This window comes from Lemur catta, chromosome 20 (assembly GCF_020740605.2).
Source record: "Lemur catta isolate mLemCat1 chromosome 20, mLemCat1.pri, whole genome shotgun sequence".
NCBI lineage: Eukaryota > Metazoa > Chordata > Mammalia > Primates > Lemuridae > Lemur > Lemur catta.
In genome coordinates, this window is record NC_059147.1 from 29,536,892 (window position 1) to 29,559,843 (window position 22,952).

The 22,952-nt window shown below is 45.5% G+C and overlaps 1 protein-coding gene across 3 annotated transcripts; it reads right to left on the reverse strand.

Moving 5' to 3' along the window:
* Positions 1 to 100: 100 nt before the first annotated feature.
* CCDC113 (coiled-coil domain containing 113) lies at positions 101 to 22,465 on the reverse strand. 3 transcript variants are annotated; one of them, XM_045533601.1, is made up of 10 exons: positions 22,149 to 22,465; positions 21,605 to 21,649; positions 17,764 to 17,890; positions 16,767 to 16,928; positions 13,867 to 14,022; positions 12,989 to 13,069; positions 10,403 to 10,558; positions 5,591 to 5,698; positions 1,239 to 1,394; positions 101 to 264 (listed from the first exon to the last, which is right to left on the reverse strand). In XM_045533601.1, exons 3-10 carry the CDS (start codon positions 17,854 to 17,856, stop codon positions 175 to 177), a joined length of 1,002 nt encoding a protein of 333 aa, XP_045389557.1. In that variant the 5' UTR covers positions 17,857 to 17,890; positions 21,605 to 21,649; positions 22,149 to 22,465; the 3' UTR covers positions 101 to 174. The 3 variants fall into 3 exon arrangements, with proteins under 3 accessions (XP_045389557.1, XP_045389556.1, XP_045389555.1); XM_045533600.1 differs by lacking the exon at positions 22,149 to 22,465 and having other exon boundaries at positions 21,605 to 21,710; XM_045533599.1 differs by lacking the exons at positions 21,605 to 21,649; positions 22,149 to 22,465 and adding an exon at positions 19,503 to 19,795.
* Between the last annotated feature and the right edge of the window lie 487 nt (positions 22,466 to 22,952).

The following is a 22,952-nucleotide window of genomic DNA, read 5'->3' on the forward strand; positions in this document are numbered from 1 at the left end:
GTGGGCAGATGTGGGAGGTGCCCGATCAGCCTGGCTGGGGAGCTGGGGACACCAGCCAGCACAGGGAGCAGAGAGAGGACCCCAGGACTAGAAAGGAGCTGATTACTTTAATGTAGAAAGGAGCTGATTACTTTAATGGATCACGCCTTGGTCTGCAAGCCGGGGCGCCTCTGGCTATTTACCAGGCAGGGGGCAGATCACCTGCAACTGCTCATTAGTTGTTTTCATTTTATTCCAGGTCTTGCGGTAGCCTTTTAAGGACATCTGCCATAAAGGAAAAGGGGGAAGGGGGAGAAAGGGTCACTGAGAAAAAACTGATAGTAACTATGCAGAATGCAGCCTCATCCAGCCCTGCTGATGGTCCAGACGACCCTGCATGGGGCCACGTGGGTGTGTGCCACCGTGCAGGGGCCACCAAGGGGCAGGAACCACCCAGATTATTCTTCGAAAGAGCATGTTTCTGTCCAGTGAAGTGAGAAGTTGCAGGTTCCTGCTGCAATTCTTTGCTACTTCTCAGCTCTAGATTTGATGGGCCCAAGTTTGGGTCCTGATTTACTTCCTGCCACAGGAGAAGCAGGAGAAAGTAACTGGGAAATGGAGCTGGGGTCTAGATGTGGAAACGCCAAGTTCCCAGTTTCCCAACCGACCCAACTGGGTTTCTGCGCTCCTCTAGCGATGTCTTAGGGACCTCGGTTCACAATCTGGCGGAGGTAGCAGGTAGCCGCAGTGCTTGCCTTTTTGCCATATTGTTTTCACGTTGCCCGTTTCTCTTCCACAGCTCACAGGGAGCAAGAGTATCATATTCAAAGTCTAGGGGATTAGTTAAAAGCGAAAAGCCCCATGGCAACTATGTACATGCATGGAATCAGGTTCTAAGTGATATTAAAAATCCATTATTATTTCATTTTTTAAAAAAACTGCCTTCTCCACGTATAAAGTAACAATCACTACATTACCAATTGCTTGGAGGGATTCAGAAGCTTCTAGAATTCATTAAGAAAACAAGCAACTAAAAACACACTATTATGACAGAGTCTCTCCCTGAAAACTGAAAAGACTCTGTCCCCAACAATGAAAAAAGGAGCTTTAAAGAAAATCATTTTGGTTTAATAGTTGAGGCAACTGCTGCGATTTCTCATAGATGTAACTTGTCCAAATATCTGTATTCTTAACCCAAAAAACAAAATCCGAAACAAAAATGTCCAGGGCTCCCCATCTCAGGATTCTCTGTGGCTCACCTCTGCAATCTCCACTTTCCTTTCCCACATCTTGATGCTCTTCTCCAGGTCTCCATTTAAGATCTTCTCCCGGACGTACACCATCACCTGCGGCGCCCCGAACTCCGCCAGCTGCCTGCGCAACTTCTTGTTCCAACCTTCGGCTTTGGTCCGGTCCTGGGTGGGGAAGGATCGGTTAGACGCCGGGGAACCCTGGCAGCTCCTGCTGTGAGGGAGGACTCACTGCCCCTGCCATCTTTCCCCACAGTTTCAATATAGTTCGAAAAAGAATGTTTACATTTTCAAAGGGGTGGGAGGGAAACCACAAGATTCTGATTTTTTACAGATCATGATGTTTAAATCCAGTTCAGAAACACTAAGTGCAGTCTAAAACAGTCTTTTGCCAGGTGCAGTGGCTCATGCCTGTAATCCCAGCACTTTGAAAGGCCGAGAGATGGGAGGATTGCTTGAGGCCAGGAGTTCAAGACCAGCCTGGGCAACATAGCGAGACCCTGTCTCTACTAAAAATAGAAAAACTATGTGGACTTGGTGGCACCGACCTGTCTGTAGTCCCAGCTACTTGGGAGGCTGAGGCAGGAGGATCCCTTGAGCCCAGGAGTTTGAGGTTGCAGTGAACTATGATGATGCGACAGAGAGAGACCGTGTCTCAAAAAAAAAAAAAAAAAGTCTTTTCTTCTTTCACTCCTTTCCCCTTCCCCCTCCCACTCCCTTTCCTTCCCTCCTTCCAGTTGGGTTTGCTTTTGTTTTTCTTTTTGAGACAATGTCTCACTCTGTCCCCTGAGATAGAGTATAGTAGCATCACCATAGTTCACTGCTACCTCCAACTCCTGGTTTCAAGTGATCCTCCTGCCTCAGCCTACTAAGTAACTGGAACTACAGGCACATGCCACCATACCCAGCTAATTTTTCTATTTTTTGTAAAGACAGGGTCTCACTATGTTGCTGAGGCTGGTCTTGAACTGCTGGCCTCAAGCGATCCTCCCATCCCGGCCTCCCAAATTGTTAGGATTACAGGCATGAGCCACCATGCCTGGCCCTCCTTCCTTCTCTTCTTTATTAAGAAATACATTTTACTTATTTTGATTCTTAAGGGGTTTCTGTGTGTGAAAAATTATGTATTTTAGTATACTTTGATTTGATCAGTCTCAATTCACTTTCCTATCTTTTACTATAAAATATACATAACATAAATTTTACCATCTTAATCATTTTAAGTATACAATTCAGTGGCAGTAAGTAGATTCACATTATTGTGCAGCCATCACCACATTCCATCTCCAGAACTCTTTTCATCTTGTCAAACTGAAACTCTGTACCACGAAACGGCATCTCCCCGTCACCCCAGCCCCTGGCAATCACCACCCCAGTTTCTGTCTCCATGAATTTGACCACTCTGGGTACCTAAATGGAATCACACAATATTTGTCCTTTTGTGCCTGGTTTATTTCACTTAGCATAATGTCCTCAAGGTTCATCTGTGTGGTAGCATGTGTTAGAATGTCCTTCCTTTTGAAGGCTGAGTAATATTCCATTGTATGGACAGAACACATTTTGTTTATCCATTTATCCATTGATGGACACTTGGGTTGCTTCCATCTCTTGGCTATTGTGAACAATGCTGCTATGAACACAGGTGCACAAAAATCCGCTCAAGTCCCTGCTTTCACAATTCCTTTGAGTGTATACTCAGATGTAGAATTGCTGGAACCCATAGTAATTCAGTTTTTTGAGGAATCCTTGTCTTTTAAATTTTTATCTTAAAAATTACTATATAGTAAAATTAACTAGCCCTTTTAATAGGGTGCATTTTTTAAAATTAGCATTGTCCTTTTAATGTTTATCTTACCAATTCTTTTGTGTAGGCAATAGATTCAATTCAAATGATATAAAAATACACTATGAGGCCAGGCGTGGTGGCTCACGCCTATAATCCTAGCACTCTGGGAGGCCAAGGTGGGTGGATTGCTCGAGGTCAGTAGTTCGAGACCAGCCTCAGCAAGAGTGAGACCCCCGTCTCTACTAAAAAAAAAAAAAAAATAGAAAGAAATTATCCGGCCAACTAAAATATATATATAGAAAAAATTAGCTGGGCATGGTAGCGCATGCCTGTGGTCCCAGCTACTGGGGAGGCTGAGGCAGGAGGATCGTTTAAGCCCAGGAGTTTGAGGTTGCTGTGAGCTAGGCTGACGCCACGGCACTCACTCTAGCCTGGGCAACAGAGCGAGACTCTGTCTCAAAAACAAACAAACAAAAAAAATACACTATGACAAACAAGCTCCCATCCCATCCTTGTTCCCCCATCACAAAGATCTCCTTTCCTATTTTAGGTTTTGTACATCTTTTCTAGAAATCTGTGCTTATACAAATATATGTTTCCCTTTTTTGAGCCAAACGGTAGCATATTCTATTCACTTATATTCATCCAGCTTTCTTTTCACTCAATAAATCTTAAAGATCCTTCTGTATCAGGGCATAAAGAATTTACTTATTCTTTTTGACAGCTGCGTAATTCTCCGCATGGATGTGCCATGATTTAACAATTCCCCGCCAAAACAGTCACTTAGCTTTTCAGTATCCTGTTATTACAACAAACAGTGCTGCAATTACTAATCTTCTGGGTATACGTCAGATTGCAAGCATGCAAGTATACGGTAGGATAAACTAACAAAAGTGAAATTGCTTGTTCTAAGGTAGTGGTTCTCAACTAGAGGTGATTTTGTCCCCAAGGGACATTTGGAAATGTCTGGAGATATTTTTGTTTGTGACAACTATGGGGGATACTGCTAGCATCTAGTCGGTAGAGGCTAGGGATGCTACTTAACACCCTACGGTGCACAAGACAGCCCCCCATAAGAAAGAATCACCCAGCCCCAAATGGCAGTAGTGCCTGGGTCAAGAAAGCCTGGGCTAAGCATTTGCGCATGTTAGTGTTTGGTAAATAGTGCAAATTGCCCTCTATAAAGATCAAGCCAATTACACTTCTACAGCAATATTTGGGACTGCCTATTTCCCTGTACTCCTTCTCTGCAGTCTTACCAACTTTTTGATCTTTGTCAAGGTCAATCTAAGAAAGAAAAAAATAATATCTCGTTGTAGCTTTATTTTGTATTCCTCATATTGTGAGTGAGGTAGAACACTTCTCGTATGTTTCAGACTGTTCAGCTTTTCTGTAAAACTTTAAAACTTTTGCCCAATTTTTCTCTTAGTTGTCAGTTTTTTTCTTATTGATTTGTAAAAGGTATTTGTTTTAAGAAAATTAGCTCCTTGTGATATTGGATACTACATTTTTCTAGTTATTTATCTCTTGACTTTGCTTGTAATAGTTTTTGCTATGCAGAAAAATTTTTGTCTTTATATTACTGACTTTAATGATTTCATAGTTTCTAGATTTCTAATATTGTCTTTATATTACTGACTTTAATGATTTCAGAGTTTCTAGATTTCTAATATTTTGAAAGGCCTCCTCATTCCAAGATTATATAAAAATTTTCTATTTATTTTAGGACTTTAATGGTTTTATTACTTACATTCAAATCTCTTATACACCTGAATTACTTTTAGTATAAGACATAGTTCCATCTTAATTTTTTCCTAAATGGCTACCCAGTTACCCCACATCATTTATTCAATAATCTTGCTGTCCCTTACTTACCTTTATCATAAACTTAAAAATATCAATATCAGAACTTTATCAGATACTTGATCATATACATATCATATACAATCTGTATCAGGGCTTATTATAGGACCTTATATTTTTTCCTTTGATATCCTAGTCTATTCATATCATTTTAAATATTGCAACTTTATTACATATTTCAGAATCTCATAGGGCTAGTCCCCTCATTTACTTATTAAGAATTTGAGGGATATTCTTATTCATTTTTCCAAAGGAATTTTTGAGTCAGTTTATCTAGGATCCTTAAAAACAAAAAAAAAACCCTCTTTGCTATTTTAATTGGACTACCATTATTTCATAGATCAACTTAAAGAGAACTAACATTGTTACAATGTTGAATCTTCCTAAGGTAATATTATATTTTAGTTACTATATGCACTATACATTCTTTATGGGGTTATAGACACAAAACTTTGAATATTGTACTTTCAGGAATTCTCAAGTATTATTTGGACTCTATGAAATTTTTGTTATGAGCTGACTCTAGAACCCAACCCAGCCATAAAATGCAACACAAGTCTCTAGGTGCCACTCTCTGCTTTGATGGCTATTTTGATTTTTATGGTCTAGACTTTTCTAGGTAAACAACCAAGGAGGCTTGAATCTTGGTAGACATTGACTCAAGTCCTTAAGGAGACAGATATCAGAAATGGCATGTTTTGCCCTCTCCTACCTCCTCTACTTGTAGGGTTTCTCTTTCGATTTTTGCAAGTAGCTCCTTTCTCAGCAAGATCTCCTTGTCCAGATTGACGTGCATTTCCATTGCTCGGTGAAGCTTGCTCTGAAATATAAGAACACAGCTAAGATGACCTCTTAGAACTGCGGGAAGGGCAGACAGCTCTTTGTTAAGTAGGAGAAAAGCAGGACCATCCAGGAACCGCAGACTGCCCTTCTCATGGTTGCCTAGGTTTACAGAATCTTGGTGTCTGAGATCTGACAGGGGAGGAGAGGACCTCAGGGTTTTGCCTTCAGCTGGAGAGACAGAGAGGTCAGACACGCCTGGACCCAAATCCTGCCCCACTACTTACTGAGAGAAACTCTGAGCAAGTCCCAGAACCTCTCTAAACTTGATCCAATCACCTTGTAGGGTTGCAGAGAGGCTTACAGGAGACATCCTGGTAGAATGCTAAGCACAGCACCTGGCACGTGGAAAACACTCAGTAAACGGTTCCCATGACTACATGGATGGAGAGGGAGGAATGCTCCCCAAGAGATGGGTGCTACTGCTATTCCTACTGACACGTGAAGGAACTGACCCTTAGGGATGTGAAACAATTTTCCCCAGGTCACAGAGAAAAGGATGAGTCAGGATTTGAACCCAGGCATTGTGAGTCCACAGCCCATTGGCTCCACCACTATCTCCCTTGCCTAATGAAGCTGGGCCTGCGGGTGTTGGAAGAATCATCCAGGAGCTGCCTGGCAGATTCCTATCCCATCATTTGCCCTTCACCAGCTCCTGCAGGCCCCTGCTTCTCAGACTGGCCCCCTTGGACCACTCTCTCCCAGTGGGTTAGAGTCAGCCAGAGGAGTTGGGATATGCTCTGCTTCACTAAGGAGTGGGGCCAGGGAAGAAGCCAGTGATTTCAGGATGCTCACTCAACAAACCCTGAGAACCCACTCACCCTGCACCAGGCCCTGGTCAGCAAAGCAACCTAGGCCCTGCCATGAGGGGGCCAGCTCACAGCCTGGACACAGGCGGGGAGGCAGTCAAATAACTACAAGAAGAAATGCAAAACTGCAACTGTGCCAAGCTGTAAGAATGCCAGGACAGTGAGAAGAGGTTTTCCTGCAGAACAAATGCTGGAAGGAGGGCTGGAAGGTGGAGTCAATATGTGCAGGTGAAGAGGAAAGAGGGAACATTCCAAACTAAGGTAAGTGGCTGGGAGAGGAGGGTCTAACAGGAGCTTGGAGAGTGGGTGAGAAGCCACAGGGCCACAGTCAAAGTGAAGGGAGAAGTAGGAGGATGCAGGGGCATTGCCCCAGAGTGTCAAAACTTAGATGTAGCAGAAAGCATGGAGCCACCTGCCTGGGGGACCTTTGGGGACCCAGGCCATTCCCCTCCCTACTCTTCTACAGCCCTCACTTCTTTAAGGCTCACTTCCTGCTCCATGCCCTGCACGAAAATTGCAATGCTTGGGAAAGCAAAAGTGAATAAGAGACCAGATTGGGGGGGTCAGCTGTGGGCGGGGGAGGCCGGGCAGGAAGGAATGGAACTACAAGGGCATCACTGGCTCTGTTGGGCAGGGCCATCACAACGGTGTCATGAGAGCTTAATTTGTGATGCTGAGTCAAGCCTCCAGTCACTCGAGGAGGCCACTTCTGAAAAGGGCATGCATCCACTTTCCACTGCTGCATAGCAAATCACCACAAACTCTGTGGCTCAAAGCAATGCCCACTTCTTATCTCATGTTTCTACAGGTCAGGAGGCTGGGCACAGTGTGGCTAGACTATCCGCCCACAGTCCCACTGGGCTGAAATCGAGGTGTCTGCCAGGGCTGCGGTTGTTGTCAGGATCTCAGGGTCCTCTTCCAAGCTCACTCCTTGTTGGCAAAATGCATTTCCCTGAAGTTGTAGGACCAAGGTCCCCATTTTCTTCCTGGCTGTCGGCAGGAGGTTGCTCTCAGCTCCTAGAGGCCCCTCTCAAATCCCTTCAAAGTGGCCCCTCCGTCTTCAAGCCAGCAATGCAGAACTTCCCACGCAGCAAATTCCCTTTGTGCTTCACATCTCTGATGTCCTCTTCCTGAGAAACTCTGTGCTTTCAAAAGGCTTATGTGATTAGGTCAGGTCCACGTGGGTAATCTCCCTATTTTAAGGTCAAGTGTGCCATATAATATAACCTAATCATAGAACAGAACAGAACCGAATAACAGAACCCATCATATTCACAATCCTGGCTGGAGTGTATACACCAGGGGGTAGGGAGTCTTGGGACATGTCAGAATTCTACTTACCATAGGGCACCAGGTCAGTAGTTTATAATCAGTCAGGGGTGACTCATCCCAGCTGTAATCAAATGCTTATATTCTACCAGGCCCCACCAGGCAGAGCTTGATGGCATAAAGTCAGAGAAAAAGGTGCCACCTTGACTCAGGTTCACTCATGAAACTCACAGAAGAGAAGAGATCGTGTCTGTCTTGAGCTGTCTAAATGCTGTCCCCTTAGCACTTGGCCCTGTGCCTACCATACTGTGGGTAATGGAGGAAAGTTATCCTGCATGTTGTTAACAAGGCCTCTCACACTTGGGTGTTTGATGCTTATATTGAAGTGGCCTGTCCCTGCCAGCTCCCCCCAACACCTGAACTGCCAGCTGCTCATTCAACAGCATTGGCTGAGCACCTGCTTCAGCCAGGCTCTCACTGTCCTGGGTGCAGGGGACACAGCACAGACTAGACAGAGCTCCACCCTGGCAGCAAGACACAAAAACTTGCCTCCGAGAGGTGAAGAATCTTGCCCAGGGGAAGCCCATCCCCCAGCAGAGCCGCCATTCAAACCCAGGTGAGCCCTGACTGCACAACTCACAGTTGTTCTGCCTCCATTTTCCCCAGGAGACCTGAGAACTGAGACACGGAATGGCTCTCATTTCACCCTCTGTGGCCTGTGTCGCTGATGTTCGGGTATTGCAAGCAACGTAGACCCATCCTAAAAAGCTCAGGCCCTGCAACCTGGCATTTTTATAAACCACTAGCTTTACTTCCAAAACCCTTGGCTTTTCCCCACGAGACCAGACAGGCTCTGTGCTACTTAATTGCTTCTGCAGTGTAAGATCAAGGTCCAATGTGATCTGACCGTGTACTACCCGCTCTCCAGGCAACCAGGGGCCTGGGAGTCACAGGAATTGCCTTCGTCTCAAAATGCAGCGATCAAACAAGCTAAATACTGATGAGATAAGTTTACAGTGGATGATCTGTTGGATGTTTGTGACACACAATCTCAGAATGCCAGTATAATATTTTCTACATGCTTTATACCAGGAAAAAGTGGTTGGGTGGGACACACACTGGATGGAGTCCCAGCTCTGTCACTAACTTGTTGCTTGAATTTGGCAAACAGTCTGCATCTTTCAGCCTCAGTTTTTTCATTTGTAAAAGGAACATGTTGAATGAACATAAACCTGGTCTAAATAATTCACATTCACATTTTTAAACTGTGGGGATGAAAGGAAGCCCGCCTGTGAGCTGCCTAAGCCCACAGCCACTGCTGCCACCTGGGCGCTAGGCCAGGGGTCAGCAAACTTCTGTAAAGGACCAGATAGTAAATATTTTAGGCTTTGTAGACCCAGAGACAAAATTGTGCCTATTACGTAGTTATTTATATTAACAAGAGAAAAAAACCCAAATTCCTACAAGTGTTTCATTGATTAAATTCAAAATATAACAATTGAGTACAATATTTTGGAATACAGGTATACTAACGAGAAGAATAGAGAAACAAATTTTGGGGGAGAAACAAATTTTGCTTAATTTGGTTTCAAAGTTAGTGTTCTCTCTATCATCAAATTGGTCGTGAACGTTATTCTGCAAAAACCATTCTTGGCTCACAGACCGGGAGGTGGGATACACTGGCCTGCAGTGTGCCGGCCACTGCGTCAGATGGTCACTAGCTGGGTGACTGGACGGCCTGGTCTGAGTGGATAGGCCCTGTTCATGGATGTAGGCCTTGTTTACTTACTAATGCCTCTCTCTTCTCTCCCAAAAGGGTTCCATCTGGATGATAAATTATTTAGTAGTTTTCTGGTTTATAGCTAAGACTTTTCCTTTTGCAGGGTTTTCTTTTTTTTTTTTTGAGACAGAGGCTTGCTCTGTCACCTGGGCTAGAGTGCCATGGCATCGGCCTTGCTCACAGCAACCTCAAACTCCTGGGCTCAAGTGATCCTCTTAGCTCAGCTTCCCGACTAGCTGGGACTACAGGTGCATGCCACCACACCTGGCTAATTTTTTCTATTTTTTGTAGAGTCAGGGTCTTGCTCTTGCTCAGGCTGGTCTCAAACTCCTGAGCGCAAGTGATCCTCCTGCCTCAACCTCCCAGAGTGTGAGGATTACAGGCATGAGCCACCACGCCTGGCCCCTTTGCAGGGTTTTAAGGTGGGAAGTACTGTATTATATGCCTAAATTAAACAGGACCTAAATGTGATCAGTTCTCAAAACTCACCATGCATAGAAATCACGTGGGGAGTTAAAAAACAACAGCAAAACAAGATGCGTGACCCTCACCTCCTAGTTTAATTAGTCAGGGTGGGACTGGACATTGGTATATTTTTTAAAAAGAAAAAGCTCCCAGGTGGTTCTCATGCATAGCCAGGGTCGTGGTAGCATTTAGGGAATTTTAGGAGGCATGGCTTTGGTGAGTGAGGAGAAATCAGGCAGCATCAGGACAGCGAGGGACACCTAAGTGCTGTGTGAAACTGCTGTGTACACCGGAACCTCCCTGTGGCCAGCAAGGTGGGTGCGGGAAGCCTTGGGGGCCCCAGGCATCAGGGATGGCTTACTTTGTAGGCGTTGAGGACCTGCAGGGTGTTCCCAGATGCCAGCTTTAGCTGGATCAGTTCTTGATTCCTTCCTTCAATCGTCTCCAAAAATTGAGCGTTCTCCATTTTTAGCTGCTGAAAATCAACTTCGTGGAGGGCCTCACCCCCCTCTTCCTTCTATGGCTCAGAAAGAAGAAAAGATGGGACCTTCAGCTGTGATTCTGCATGTATGGCTCACATTTGGCACCTCTTGGTAAAACTTTGCAGGTCATTTTATCATTTGACAAACACACATTGGGCATCTGCTTGGTGCCGGGCATGGTGCTAGGCACTGGGAATAGAGATCTGAGTAAATACAATGTTCTCTGGCCTGAGGGAGAACAGGTGAAGGTTCACAGACAGGCCCCAGGTATTGACTCATCAGCATGGTGCACTGGGATGGGCGGGGGTGGAGGGTGCACAGAAGCCCCTCAGCTGGGCCAGGGGAGGATGAAAGGCAGAGTCAGGAAAGACTCCCCACAGGGGGTGATGCCTAAACAGGGCCATGAAGAAAGAGTAAGAATCAGGCCATTTAAAAGTTGTTTTTAACCTGGAAAACCCGGGAAAAGCAGCCCATGAATCCCCCTCCTTTGATCATATGACATTTCTGTACCGTGGATCTATTAGTGTATTGGATTCCCTCCCCAACCACCAGGTCTATGCCATCTTACCTGCCCCACCAGGTCTATGCCATCTTATATTTGTGGCAGGCAACAGCCCAAACTGGGGACTGCTGCTGCTCCCACACCCCGCACTACTCATGCTGTGCTACCTCCTGAGATGGTCTTCCCTTTTCCAAAACAGCACCACAGTTTCCTTAAGCCCGAACGACCCATCCTCCAGCTCCAATGCTCCTGACCTGGCTTCTATACCTGAGGGTGATCTCTCTCTCTGGCTGAGCCTCTGGAAGCTTTAGCTCCATGGTCCTCGATACTGTTGCCTCCGTATATAGTTACACATACACGCTGCTGCCTGCTAGTGTGTCCTCTCTTCCGGCAGCAGCCCTGAGCACTCCCCCTTGCCATCTGGCACACTCGCCTCTGTGAACTCTAGTTTACCAATTCTTTCAAGTGGGGAGCTCACGCTGGGATGCAACACTTCAGGTTGGGGCTGCTCAGACAGAACAGACCAAGGACTCCCCTTTCTTGGTCCGGGCACTGTATTTCAATCAGTGCAGTCCAGGCCATGACATCACCCCCAGGCGAGCAGATATTATCAGGTGCTCTACGGCTGAGCCATCCTGTACCTGTGCAGATATTCTGGGGGGACCCAAGTGGAGGATCTTACATTTGTCTTTAGTCTCTTCATGTTGTTAAAGCTGTCCCAACTTGTAGAGGTCTTTCTGGACCCCAAGTCAATCACGCAATAGTCCCCTGACATGTTAGTTCTCCTGCCCAATTTTGTGTCATTCAGTAGCCCCCTTTGATGTGCATGCCATCAGTACCCATATTCAAGTTAATAATAAAAATATTGAGCTGGGAAAGGACAGAGCCACGTATCACATTCTAGAGGCCCTGAGTCATGTCTGCCTCTAATCATGAGCCATTGGGCTCAGCCAGCCAAAAACTCATCAAAGCACAGTTGAACTGTGCCACCCAGGCCGCATTTCCCTCAAAGGTCAACAAGTATTTCTTGAGGGTTTTTTAATTCAAGCCAACTCTGTCTACAGAAAACCCCTTATCTGCCTGCATAGCAACTGTATTCGTTTCCTATTGTTGCTGCGACAAATTACCACAAACCTAGTGGCTTAAAATAACACAGATTTCTTTTACAGTTCTGGAGGTCAGAAGTCTGAAATGGTTTGGGGGCTAAAATCAGGATGTTGGCAAGGCTTCATTCCTCCCAGAAGCTCTCGGGGAAAATCTGTTTGCTTGCCGTTTCTAGCTTCTAGAGGCTGCCCACATTCCTCGATTCATGGCCCTCTTCCTCTGTTGTAAAAGCTCATTGCTCTAATCTCTGCTTTTTTTTTTTTTTTTTTTTTTTTTTGAGACAGAGTGTCACTTTGTTGCCCGGGCTAGAGTGAGTGCCGTGGCATCAGCCTAGCTCACAGCAACCTCAAACTCCTGGGCTTAAGCGATCCTACTGCCTCAGCCTCCCTAGTAGCTGGGACTACAGGCATGAGCCACCATGCCCGGCTAATTTTTTTGTATATATATTTTTTAGTTGGCCAGATAATTTCTTTCTATTTTTAGTAGAGACGGGGTCTCACTCTTGCTCAGGCTGGTCTCGAACTTCTGACCTCGAGCGATCCACCCGCCTCGGCCTCCCAGAGCTAGGATTACAGGCGTGAGCCACCGCGCCCGGCCTTAATCTCTGCTTTTGTTATCACATATTCTCTTCCCCTCTTGCCTCTCTCCCATGAAGAAGTGGATTACACTGGGCCCACCCAGGTAATCTAAGAACATCTCCCCATCTCAAGATCCTTCAGTTAATCACATCTGCAAAGTACTTTTGCCATATTAGGTAACATGTTCACAGATTCCAGGGATTAGGACATGAGTATCTTTGGGGGGCCCATTATTCAGCCTACCATAATAAGAAAGAGAGAGAAAGAAAGAAATCACATACCTGTCTCAATTGTAAAAGCATTTTCTTCCTTTGAACTTTGAGAGAAACATTTTTCAAACGTAATTTATCCTTCATATTACCCTATAAAATAAAGGCATATTTTAATCCATTTATCTTCTTCCCTGTTGGTTTGAAAAACTGGTAGGTCAAAGGCTGCAAACCAAAAGTTGAGGCCTAACATTCACTCACTTATTTCAAATTCTTTTACTTCGACCCGAGCTGATGCTGCTAGGACATTTCACTCATGATCAAGAAAGGAAACTGGGTCTGCTCCATGCATATTTTATATTGCGTTTAAGTTCAAGATTATCTGGGTGTATGCTACTGTAGGGGCCTTTCCTGAAAAAATGATCTCATGATTCTTTGGTCTTTTATTCTCGTGGTAACTTACATAATTTTTATAACTCTTAACATGATAGGGTTAGTAACCTGTCTCGAGGATCCAAAACTTGACATATATAAAATCTCTGGAAATGGAGTACCTCCTTCCTTTCCCGGGCCAGCCCCACATCCATCTCCTTATAATATGGGAACTCAAAGAGCTTGAGATTCACCTGCCCCCTCCACACAGTCACCAGACCCAGCCTCACTCCCTTCTCAAGAAAATACATCAGATCTTGAAACAAATAACAACAATAAAAAATAAGTCAATCTGAGATACTATTAATATGCATCCTGCCTGGCTGATTTTAGCCTTGATAAGCATGCATTTTAAAACATGCACATACGCATACAATTTTAGGGGTGCAAAAACCTGTATATGTGGGCAACACGTGTGGTGGACCAAGTGGAGTTAGGCTGGGTCACATGGAGAATTCTGGGTCGTCCTTGTAAGAATCTACTACCCCTTTCTAAAGGCTAATTGCCTGCCAACTCACCCTCCTGCGGTTCATGTCCTCAATGTACTTCATCACTTTCTCAGTGGCCAAAATACTCCCTTTCTTCTTGGATATGGTTTTTAGAATATCTCTTTCAAACTCGTGCACTTCCCGCTGAACTTCAGTCCATCGAATGTCAGCTTCCTCAATGATGGCCTGGGGGAGTCAGCACAAAGAAAAAAGAGAGTTTCCAAAAATCCTCAAGGATATATATCCTCTAAGGAAACCTAAGTTCCCAGGCCTCTTTGTGTCCTAATAAAGGATATTTCTTCTCAGTCTTAGAAAGATATCCTTAAGATACAAACTTGACCATATGAATATTATTATTAAAAAGTATTTCTCAAAAAATAGTATCCATAAAGAAAGAGCAAACAAACAAAAGCAGGGTCTCAAGCATTGCTATCCATTAAAAATCGTATTAAAAATATCTGGAAGGAGGCCGGGCACGGTGGCTCACGCCTGTAATCCTAGCACTCTGGGAGGCCGAGGCGGGTGGATCGCTCGAGGTCAGGAGTTCGAGACCAGCCTGAGCAAGAGCGAGACCCCGTCTCTACTAAAAATAGAAAGAAATTATCTGGCCAACTAAAAATCTATATAGAAAAAATTAGCCGGGCATAGTGGTGCATGCCTGTAGTCCCAGCTACTCGGGAGGCTGAGGCAGTAGGATCGCTTAAGCCAAGGAGTCTGAGGTTGCTGTGAGCTAGGCTGACGCCACGGCACTCATTCTAGCCTGGGCAACAAAGCGAGACTCTGTCTCAAAAAAAAAAAAAAAATCTGGAAGGATATACGCCAAAACATGAACCATAGTTACATCTAGAGAGATGGATTAGTGGGGAGATAAACAGGCAGTCTTATTATATACTTCTTTTACTTTTAAAAAAGATGTTATAAAGTTAGGCATGGTGGCACGCACCTGTACTCCCAGCTGCTCAGGAGGTTGAGGCGGGGGGATCACTTGAGCCCGGGAGTTCAAGGCTATAGTGAATAGCCACTGCACTCCAGCCTGGACAACATAGTGAGACCCCCATCTCCAAAACAAAAAGTTATAAAATGAATAGATGTATTGACACAGAGAGACAATTTCACCTTGTTAAGTGAAAAATATAGCTTATAAAATAATATCTCTTTTTATAAGAAATTTGTATATACATAGAAAATTATCTAAATTCTACCAGGAGATAAATGCAAGGGTCAACAGTAACTACTTCCCAGGGGTATCATTATAGATGTTTTCAAATATTCTTTTAGCTTAACTGTCCTACAACAAACATAGATTGCCTTGGAATGAGAAAACACACACACACACACACACACAATTTTAAAGAATAAAATGGGAAGGTAACTGTAGCAACACAGCAAATCATCCCAGTTCAGGCTTTTTCCTGGGCACTCAGAAGCAAAAGCATCTTCACTGGCTGGTCTTTGGCTTCAGCCTCTACCCAGCCCATCATCTCTGTGTGCTAGAACATCAATCCACCTGAAATGCTACCTTCAACACATTGCCCTCCTGCTCAGGTATCTTCAGTGGGGTCCAGCTTTCTAAGACATCAAAGATAAACTCCTCGGCCTGGCTCGCAAGGTCTCATTGCCCTACTCAACCTGACTTTCTAATACAGCCTCCAAAGCACCCTCTTCTCTAATCACACTGGCCTCCTCAATGTCATGATCGTGCCATGCTCATGACAACCTCTGCTTCCTTGCTCATGTCATTCTCCTTACCTAGATTTCCCTTCTTTCCCTATGGCTTAAATAAATACCATCATTCTTCAAGGTCATGCCAAGTCCTATGTGAAGCCCCACCTCCTCAACAAAGTCTTTTTGACCACTGTAGCCCATACTGATCTCTCTCTGCACTTGACATATACATCACACAATCTAGCAGGTCAGGGCACTGTTACCACATCCTAAGCCCCTTTAACTTGCTATAATTCAACAATACGTGTTTGGGAAGAGAGAGGAAGGAAGTGGGAGGGGAGAATGGTGGGAGAGAGGGAGTGAGGGACTAGTTTATGTGATGTAGACAGTTCTATCAATGGGAGACATGAGTCCACTCATGTCCCTCTCGAGGCAAGGAGTGTGATTCTGTCCACATTTAGAAACAAAAAAATACAAAAACTTAGAAATAGAACAGAAGTATCTATTTTTTATACAACATGGCTCTCAAATGCAAGCCAACAACTTCATCCCATGGGTAACTGACTTAACAGTGATGTTTCTCCACTGGAGGAAACTGTGTTGGACTCACCAAGACATGCTATGTGTTAACAGGTCTCCAACAGGACATGGACCACAGGCATGCATGCTGTATAGAAACAGTGACTTGGGTACTTTTCACCCAATTCACTGACTTAAACCTCAAACCCCTTGTATTATTAAGGAATTACTGTAAATTTTTAAGGGCATTTAGGGTTATTGTGGTTTGTGAGACAGAGTCTCACTCTGTCACCCTGGGTAGGGTGCAGTGGCATCATCATAGTTCACTACATGTGGTTATGGTTTTTCAAAGAATCTATCTTAGAGACATACACTGAAATGTTTACAGATAAATGATACGTCTAGGATTCACTTCCTAATAACCCAGTGGGATGAGGGGAAAGTTGGCCGGGACACTGATGAAATAAGAGTGGCCATATGTTGGTAACTGCTGCATCTGGGGGTTGAGTCCCAGGAGTTTGTTGTGCTAGCCTCTTTCTCTGTTTGAAATTGTGTATTAAAAAAAAGTTTTAAATTTTTTTAAAGCAGGTGGGAAGTTCCTTAAAGGCAGGCCCTCAGTTTGCCTCATCCGTGTTTCTTCCAAACGACCAACAATTACACCAACACACTATGGGAACATCTCGAGTAGGCGGAAGTGGGGAGCCCAGGTAGGACGGCCCATGCTGAGAGAAAGGCATAAGAGATACCTCATGGTGCTGCAGGTCCCGTTCGGCATTTGCCCTCATGTGCCTTATTTCATCCTTCATGTCTTCGAGCTCCTTTTGTATAAGCTCGAGCTTCTGGTCGACAGTGAGGCCTATCAGACGGTCCACGCCTGTGCGGGATTTGGATCTACGCCTGCCCCGTAACTGCAACCCAGGAAAACAAAGCCATTGTCAAAGAGGACTCGGTAATACAGCAGCCCAAGGGGGGCATCAAAATGATCCCTCGGACCTGCTAGAAATCACCCTAAGGACAGCCAGGGACAATAAGCTCACGGGGAAAGGATGCTGGCTACTAGGCCTGAGGTGATGGGTATTTCACAAGTCACCCTAAGGCCCTGAGCTAACACTTCAAAGGCTAGTGTTACAATGAACTAAAGATGAATAAGGGGAAAATGTCTCCAGGGTGGAAAGGCAGTGAACCTGCCGGAGACCAGCACTCAAGTCAATGTCAAGGGGAACCTCAGTGCTTCCCAACCTGAACACAGAAGAGAAATTGCATCTAGGGGCACAGTGTTCAGCAAAATAGACAAATAAAAATATTAGATTTTCTATGCATTTAAGGCCAAGGTCACAAGTGGGGAGGTACAGGGAATGCGTGGGCCTGAAGATGGGTTTGGTTGGCCCTCAAAGCATGGACCTACACGGATAAGCCCTTTGAAACAAGGGCCCACACCAGGCCTGCTTCTCTCCCTTAGTCAGCTGGCTGGGCCTTAGTAAACAGCTAAGCCTCAATTTAAGAGAAATCTTTCAAATAAACTAAGGTATTCTGGGAGAGTCAATCTATTATTAATTAAATCCAATTCCCTTCATATTCACTTGAAAAAGAAACCTTGGAGGGGAAGGAAGAATCCAAAGTAGAACAGGGAGAAAGTCACATTGCCACTTGGCCAAAGAGGGCACATCAAAGGCAGATACACAAATACCACTTGCATTTAAGGGGACAAACAATAAAATAATTTTCTAGATGTCTATTGTGTACCTGTCCATACTCTGCTGCTGATATTTTAATTTCTGATATTCGTGAAGGCCGGTGTTCCCTGGGCTCCAGTTTAGCGTAATATTTCTCAAACATCTCTGTCTCAGTTTTGAGAGCAGAGTTTCCATAGCTGCAAGACAGAGGTACCTGAGTAAGTTCTACTAAGAGGAGTTTAAACCCCATATAACTAATATTTAACACCTATAAGCCACATGACCTCCTGGCAAGACACTTAGCCACTTGGTGCTTTAGTTTCCTCATCTATAAAATGGGAATAATAACAGAATCTACCTTTTAGGGTTACAATAAGGAATGCAAAGACTTCAAGACAGTACCTGGCACATAGTAAGTGCTATTTAAGTAGTTGACATTTTTATTAATATGTTTCATGAGCCACAAAATTCAGAGCACTGGTGTTAGACTGAAAATTGTTACAGTTTTCATCTTCAAGTATCATCTAACCCATTTGTGAAATGCCTTCTGAATTACTATATTCTTGAAGTTATACACACAATCTTCAGATGTTTCCTTTGGTTCATGTTTCTCAGCTCTTTTATTTGTAGCTCTCATTAGATGAAAGTATCCACCGGAAGTTTATTATAAACTATGGACAAATGTTTTTTAAACAACTAGAGATGACAAACCTAGTTTATCCGGGATAGGCCAAGTTTATGACCTTTTTAATTTCTTAACTTCTCATATACACACACATATGTGTGTGTGAGAGAAAGAGAGAGAAATAGAGAGAAAATGGCTTTGATGTTTTCATATATTATTGAGCTAATTCCTGTTTGGCTGAATTTTAAGACTAGTGGAAAAGGCTACATAGAAAGCACAATATATCAAAGTGTCTTGCTTTTTCAGCACATATCATGTTCCAGGTGTAGTCTGTTCGAGGAGTCACACCTCAATCTGAATCCCAGCACTACCACTGACGAGCTGAACTTAGGGAAGTGACTGAACCTCTGTGTCTTTGTTTCTTTACCCACCTCCTAGGGTTGTTGGTGCCATTATATAAGGTTATATATGTAAAATGCATGGGATATAACAAGCACTCAAAAATGGTAGTTGTTAGCAACACTGCCTCAATTCTGACCTGAAACTACTTATAGATGTAGAGCAGTAACATCTATTTCAGCTGCTAGAGCCAGGATATTCTGTGTGAGACCAATAAGTTGTACCATTAATCTTAACTACATCATGGAATCCTGATATCCAATTTACTTGCTATAGCAGATATAAAACAGACTCCTAAAAATGCAGACTATTGGGCCAGCCATTCTTTACTGTCCATCTCCATGCTACACCCTGGTTCAGGCACACGTGGCCTCATACTAAAATAATGTCAAAATATCTTTCTATTCTGCGGGCATATTCGTTTTATCATAGAATCTTAGCATTGGAAAGGGGCTTAGAAATCTCCTGGTCCAACCTGCCGCTGCAGAACAGGGGAGAGGCTAAGCACACCACCTAGCACCAGACAGCCCTGCCAGGCTGAAGTCCTAGCATTGCCCTCTGGGCTTCCCACCACCGCCCCACCAGCCTCGCCCCTGCACCCCGTTCTGGCTCCATCATCGGCTTGTTAGTTCAGTGTTGGGGGAAACGCAGAGGTAAAAACGCAAGGACAAGTTCCCCCAATGTCCAGTGCGGGCTTGGATCTTCTCTCCATGCGGGACCCAAGGTCTGAGGCCACCCGGAGGCCCAGGATGAGGAGGGGGGCCCCCAGAAGCCACCGGGGGTACCTGAGCTCCTCCACCAGCCTGCACAGCTGGATAACAGGCAGCTCGTTCTCCTCCCCCGCCTGGGACTCGGTGTGGACGCTGACGCTCTCGCTCTCGTTGTCCTCATCACTCATCACTCTGCCGAAGTGGCCCTTGCCAATGCCGAGTGTGCTCGGGAGCGCCGGGTGCCAGCTGCCACGCTGTCACTCAGGCCGAGATCTAGCTAGCGGAACCGCGCGTTGCCCAGACGACCGGACGCGTTGGGGGCGGAGCTTCCGGCGGCCCCGCCCAGCGCTCCCGCAGCCTGTTTCCGCGCTGACCTGAGTAGTGAAGTTACCAACCTTATCTCAGACACACTTAAGCGTTCGCTTTCTATACTGCAGCTACTGTTTGCTCAGCACGGACTGTGTCCTTGGTGCCGTGTTAAGCATACGTTATGAAAGTCCTTGCAACAACCTTGTAGTAGTATCTATTATTCTCTTCATTCTCCAAACAAGAAAACTGAGGCCCAAAAAGTTAATACAATTTATCAGAGCGTCTTCCTGTCCCTACCTCACTGTGAGGCCCCTGCTCTGTTCACCACCTGGAGCTTTATACATGCTAACTGCAGTTTCTCTCAGATATCAACATCCTGTAGTTCCAGAAGCAAAAAAAAAAAAAAAAAAAAAAAAGTGGCTGATTATAACATGGGTATAAATTCAGGAGACATCCCTAAATAGGCACTGGAAATCTACTATGTCCTTAGTATCTTGAGGGAATGTATGGAAAAAAACTACTGCAGCCAAGGAGCTTCCAGTTGAATGAGGGAAACTGCCCCTAAACAAGCTGTTGCAACGTGGGGTGATGAGAGTAGTAACATCATGCCTCATGCTGAGCTCCACGGTGATCAACTCATTAAAGCCTAAAAACAGGCACATGAAATCTGTATTGTTGTCCTCCTCTTACAGACCAGGAAACCGAGGAATAGAGTAGCTTAGATTCCATTCCACACAGGAATGGACTCAAGCTCTAGCGGAACCCAAAGTTCATGCTGTTAACTTTTATCCTGACATGTGACATGGCAAGGACCAGTGAGGCATCAGGGAAGCTTTCTGTCTGTTCCCCATCGGGATGGAAGAGCACAGAGGGCAGGATGGGCAAACTTCTCTTAGAGAGGGTGGGCACTGGATGTGGTCAGAAAGCAAGCTGTGATAAACTGCTTGGGCTGGGTGTCAGCCCCCTTCCCCTGCATGGAACATGCGTTAACATCAAAGGACAGTCAGTAGACCCTGAAGGAGGGCTCTTGTTTGGCTGCTTAGGGTGTACAAGTTTGGGGCCAGAGTGGAATTACTGGAGATGATAGCACAGAGGCTGAGCCCTGCCACCACCTTCTTTCCACTGGTAGGCCTCTTTGGGGTCTGGGAGCAATGAAGACTACATTTAGGAACATCTAATATGTCTATATACCAGGTGACACAAACGGGTGCCAGCCTCAAGTGAACCCAGAGCAATAAAGGGCTCTACAGCAAGTCCAGGCTTTGATGCAAACAGCCCTGCCAATTGGGCCATATGGCACAACAGGTCCTGTGGCACTGGAGGTGGAAAAAGATGCAGCAGGAAGTTTAAACTCACTCGCTGAAGTTTTCTTTTAATATTCCAATTGTTACTTTTTTTTTTTTTTGAGACAGAGCCTTGCTCTGTCACCTGGGCTAGAGTGCTGTGGCATCAGCCTAGCTCACAGCAACCTCAGACTCCTGAGTTCAAGTGATTCTCCTGTGTCAGCCTCCCAAGTAGCTGGGACTACAGGATTACATGATCTGTCAGCAGATGCCACTAGCTCTACCTTCGGAATAAATCCAGCCATTTTCTGATTACTACAGCCATTCTAGTCCAAGCCACCATCATATTTTGCCTGAATTACTGCAATTATCTCCTTACTGTGCAATTTGCTGCAAGTCAATAAAACCGCAAGAAGAAGAAAAAGGAAAGGGGGTGGGTAAGGACAGGGAGAGGGTGGGGAGGGGAAAGAAGAAGGAGGAAGAGGAGGAGAACTGGCAGAGGACTAAGGGGAGGAGGAAAGGAAGGGAGGGAGAGAGTGGGGAAATGTGGCCAACTCCCAACTTCTCATCCCCTCTTGTTCTTACCTCCGCCTCCTATAGTGTATTCTCCACGCAACAGCCAGAGGGATCCTGTTAAACATAAATTAGGGCCCGGCGCTGTAGTTCACGCCTGTAATCCTAGCATTTTGGGGGGCTGAGGCGGGAGGATCGCTTGAGCTGAGGAGTTGGAGACCAGCCTGAGCAACAGCAGACCCCAGCTCTTCAAAAAACAGAAAAAATTGGCCAGGTGCGTGCCTGTCGTCGCAGCCACTCAGAAGGCTGAGGCAGGAGGATAGCTTGAGCCCAGAAGTTTGAGGTTGCAGTGAGAGACCCTCTCTAAATAAATAAATAAATAAAGCACCTTAAGTTCTTAAGTTAGATCACGCCCCATCTGGGGCACCTGTCCACCACCCCAGCTGTTTCCTCTCTGACCTCATCTCCCACTGCCTTCGTCCTTTCTAGTCACGTGGGCGTGATGGTTGTTTCTCCCACATGCCAGGCGTGCTCCTGCCTCGGAGCCTTTATCCTGGCAGTTCCCCCTGACGGGACGCTCTCCCCCAAATAACAAACACATGGCTCATCCCTTCACCTCCTTCAGATTCGCTTGTCTTTAAAGCACAGCTGTTCCTTTCTGTTCCCTTCTCGGTCCTGGCAACTTAGCAAGCGAAGTCGGTTGATTTTAAAGCAATCGCCAAGAATATAAAGCCGGTGTGAGTCAGGACGTTTCTAGGCTTCCTGTTCGTGGCCCAAGAGTTTACACAGATACAGCCCATCACCACATCGACTCCTCGCTGCTGATTTTCCCTTTACCCCTTCAAATCACCACGCTACCCATCGTTGTGTTAGTGATGATCCCTCTCTCAACCCGCTTTCCCACATCCCTGTCCCTCCCGGCCCCATGCTCTGAGGGGGCCGTTTCCTGCGGACTCCATTTCCCAGGCTCCCTTGCCGGCTGACTTCCGGCGGCTTCAGCCAATAAGAGGCCGGCAGCCGAGACAGAAGGGCGGGAAGAGCGCGCGCCGGGGAAGCCCTCCGCTGCCTCGCTCCTCTGGCTCCGGCGGGGCGCGGCCTCCCCGCGACCACGCCATGTGTCCGGCTGCCCCTCACACACAGCGCCAGCCCTCACCTTCCCCTGCCTGCCTGGAATGCTGCCTCACCATCCTCCTTGGTTCCCTTTAACGCCCGACTGAATGGCTATAGTCCCATCACGAAGGTCTCTCGAACTTTCTCTTCAAAGTTGACCTTTAACTGAGTAGAATTCTGTTTCCTACGGAACCCTGATTAATAAATACATGGGGAATCCACCTACCTGAGGATGTCACCTCAGCTCCCAAAATTACGTTTGCCCATTAGATAAAGAGATTTACTGTGCAGATATCCCTGGGAGAGGTAG

Bases quoted from the DNA above. Each gene is read 5' to 3' on its own strand.
- CCDC113 (XM_045533599.1), bottom strand. From the start codon at position 19,615: ATGAGTGATGAGGACAACGAGAGCGAGAGCGTCAGCGTCCACACCGAG. The intron at 16,929-17,763 runs GTACACAATAGA...CCTGGGTTGCAG, and splicing joins CAGCAGCAGAGTATGGACAG to TTACGGGGCAGGCGTAGATC. The intron at 1,395-5,590 runs GTAGGAGAGGGC...TTCCCCACCCAG, and splicing joins AAACCCTACAAGTAGAGGAG to GACCGGACCAAAGCCGAAGG.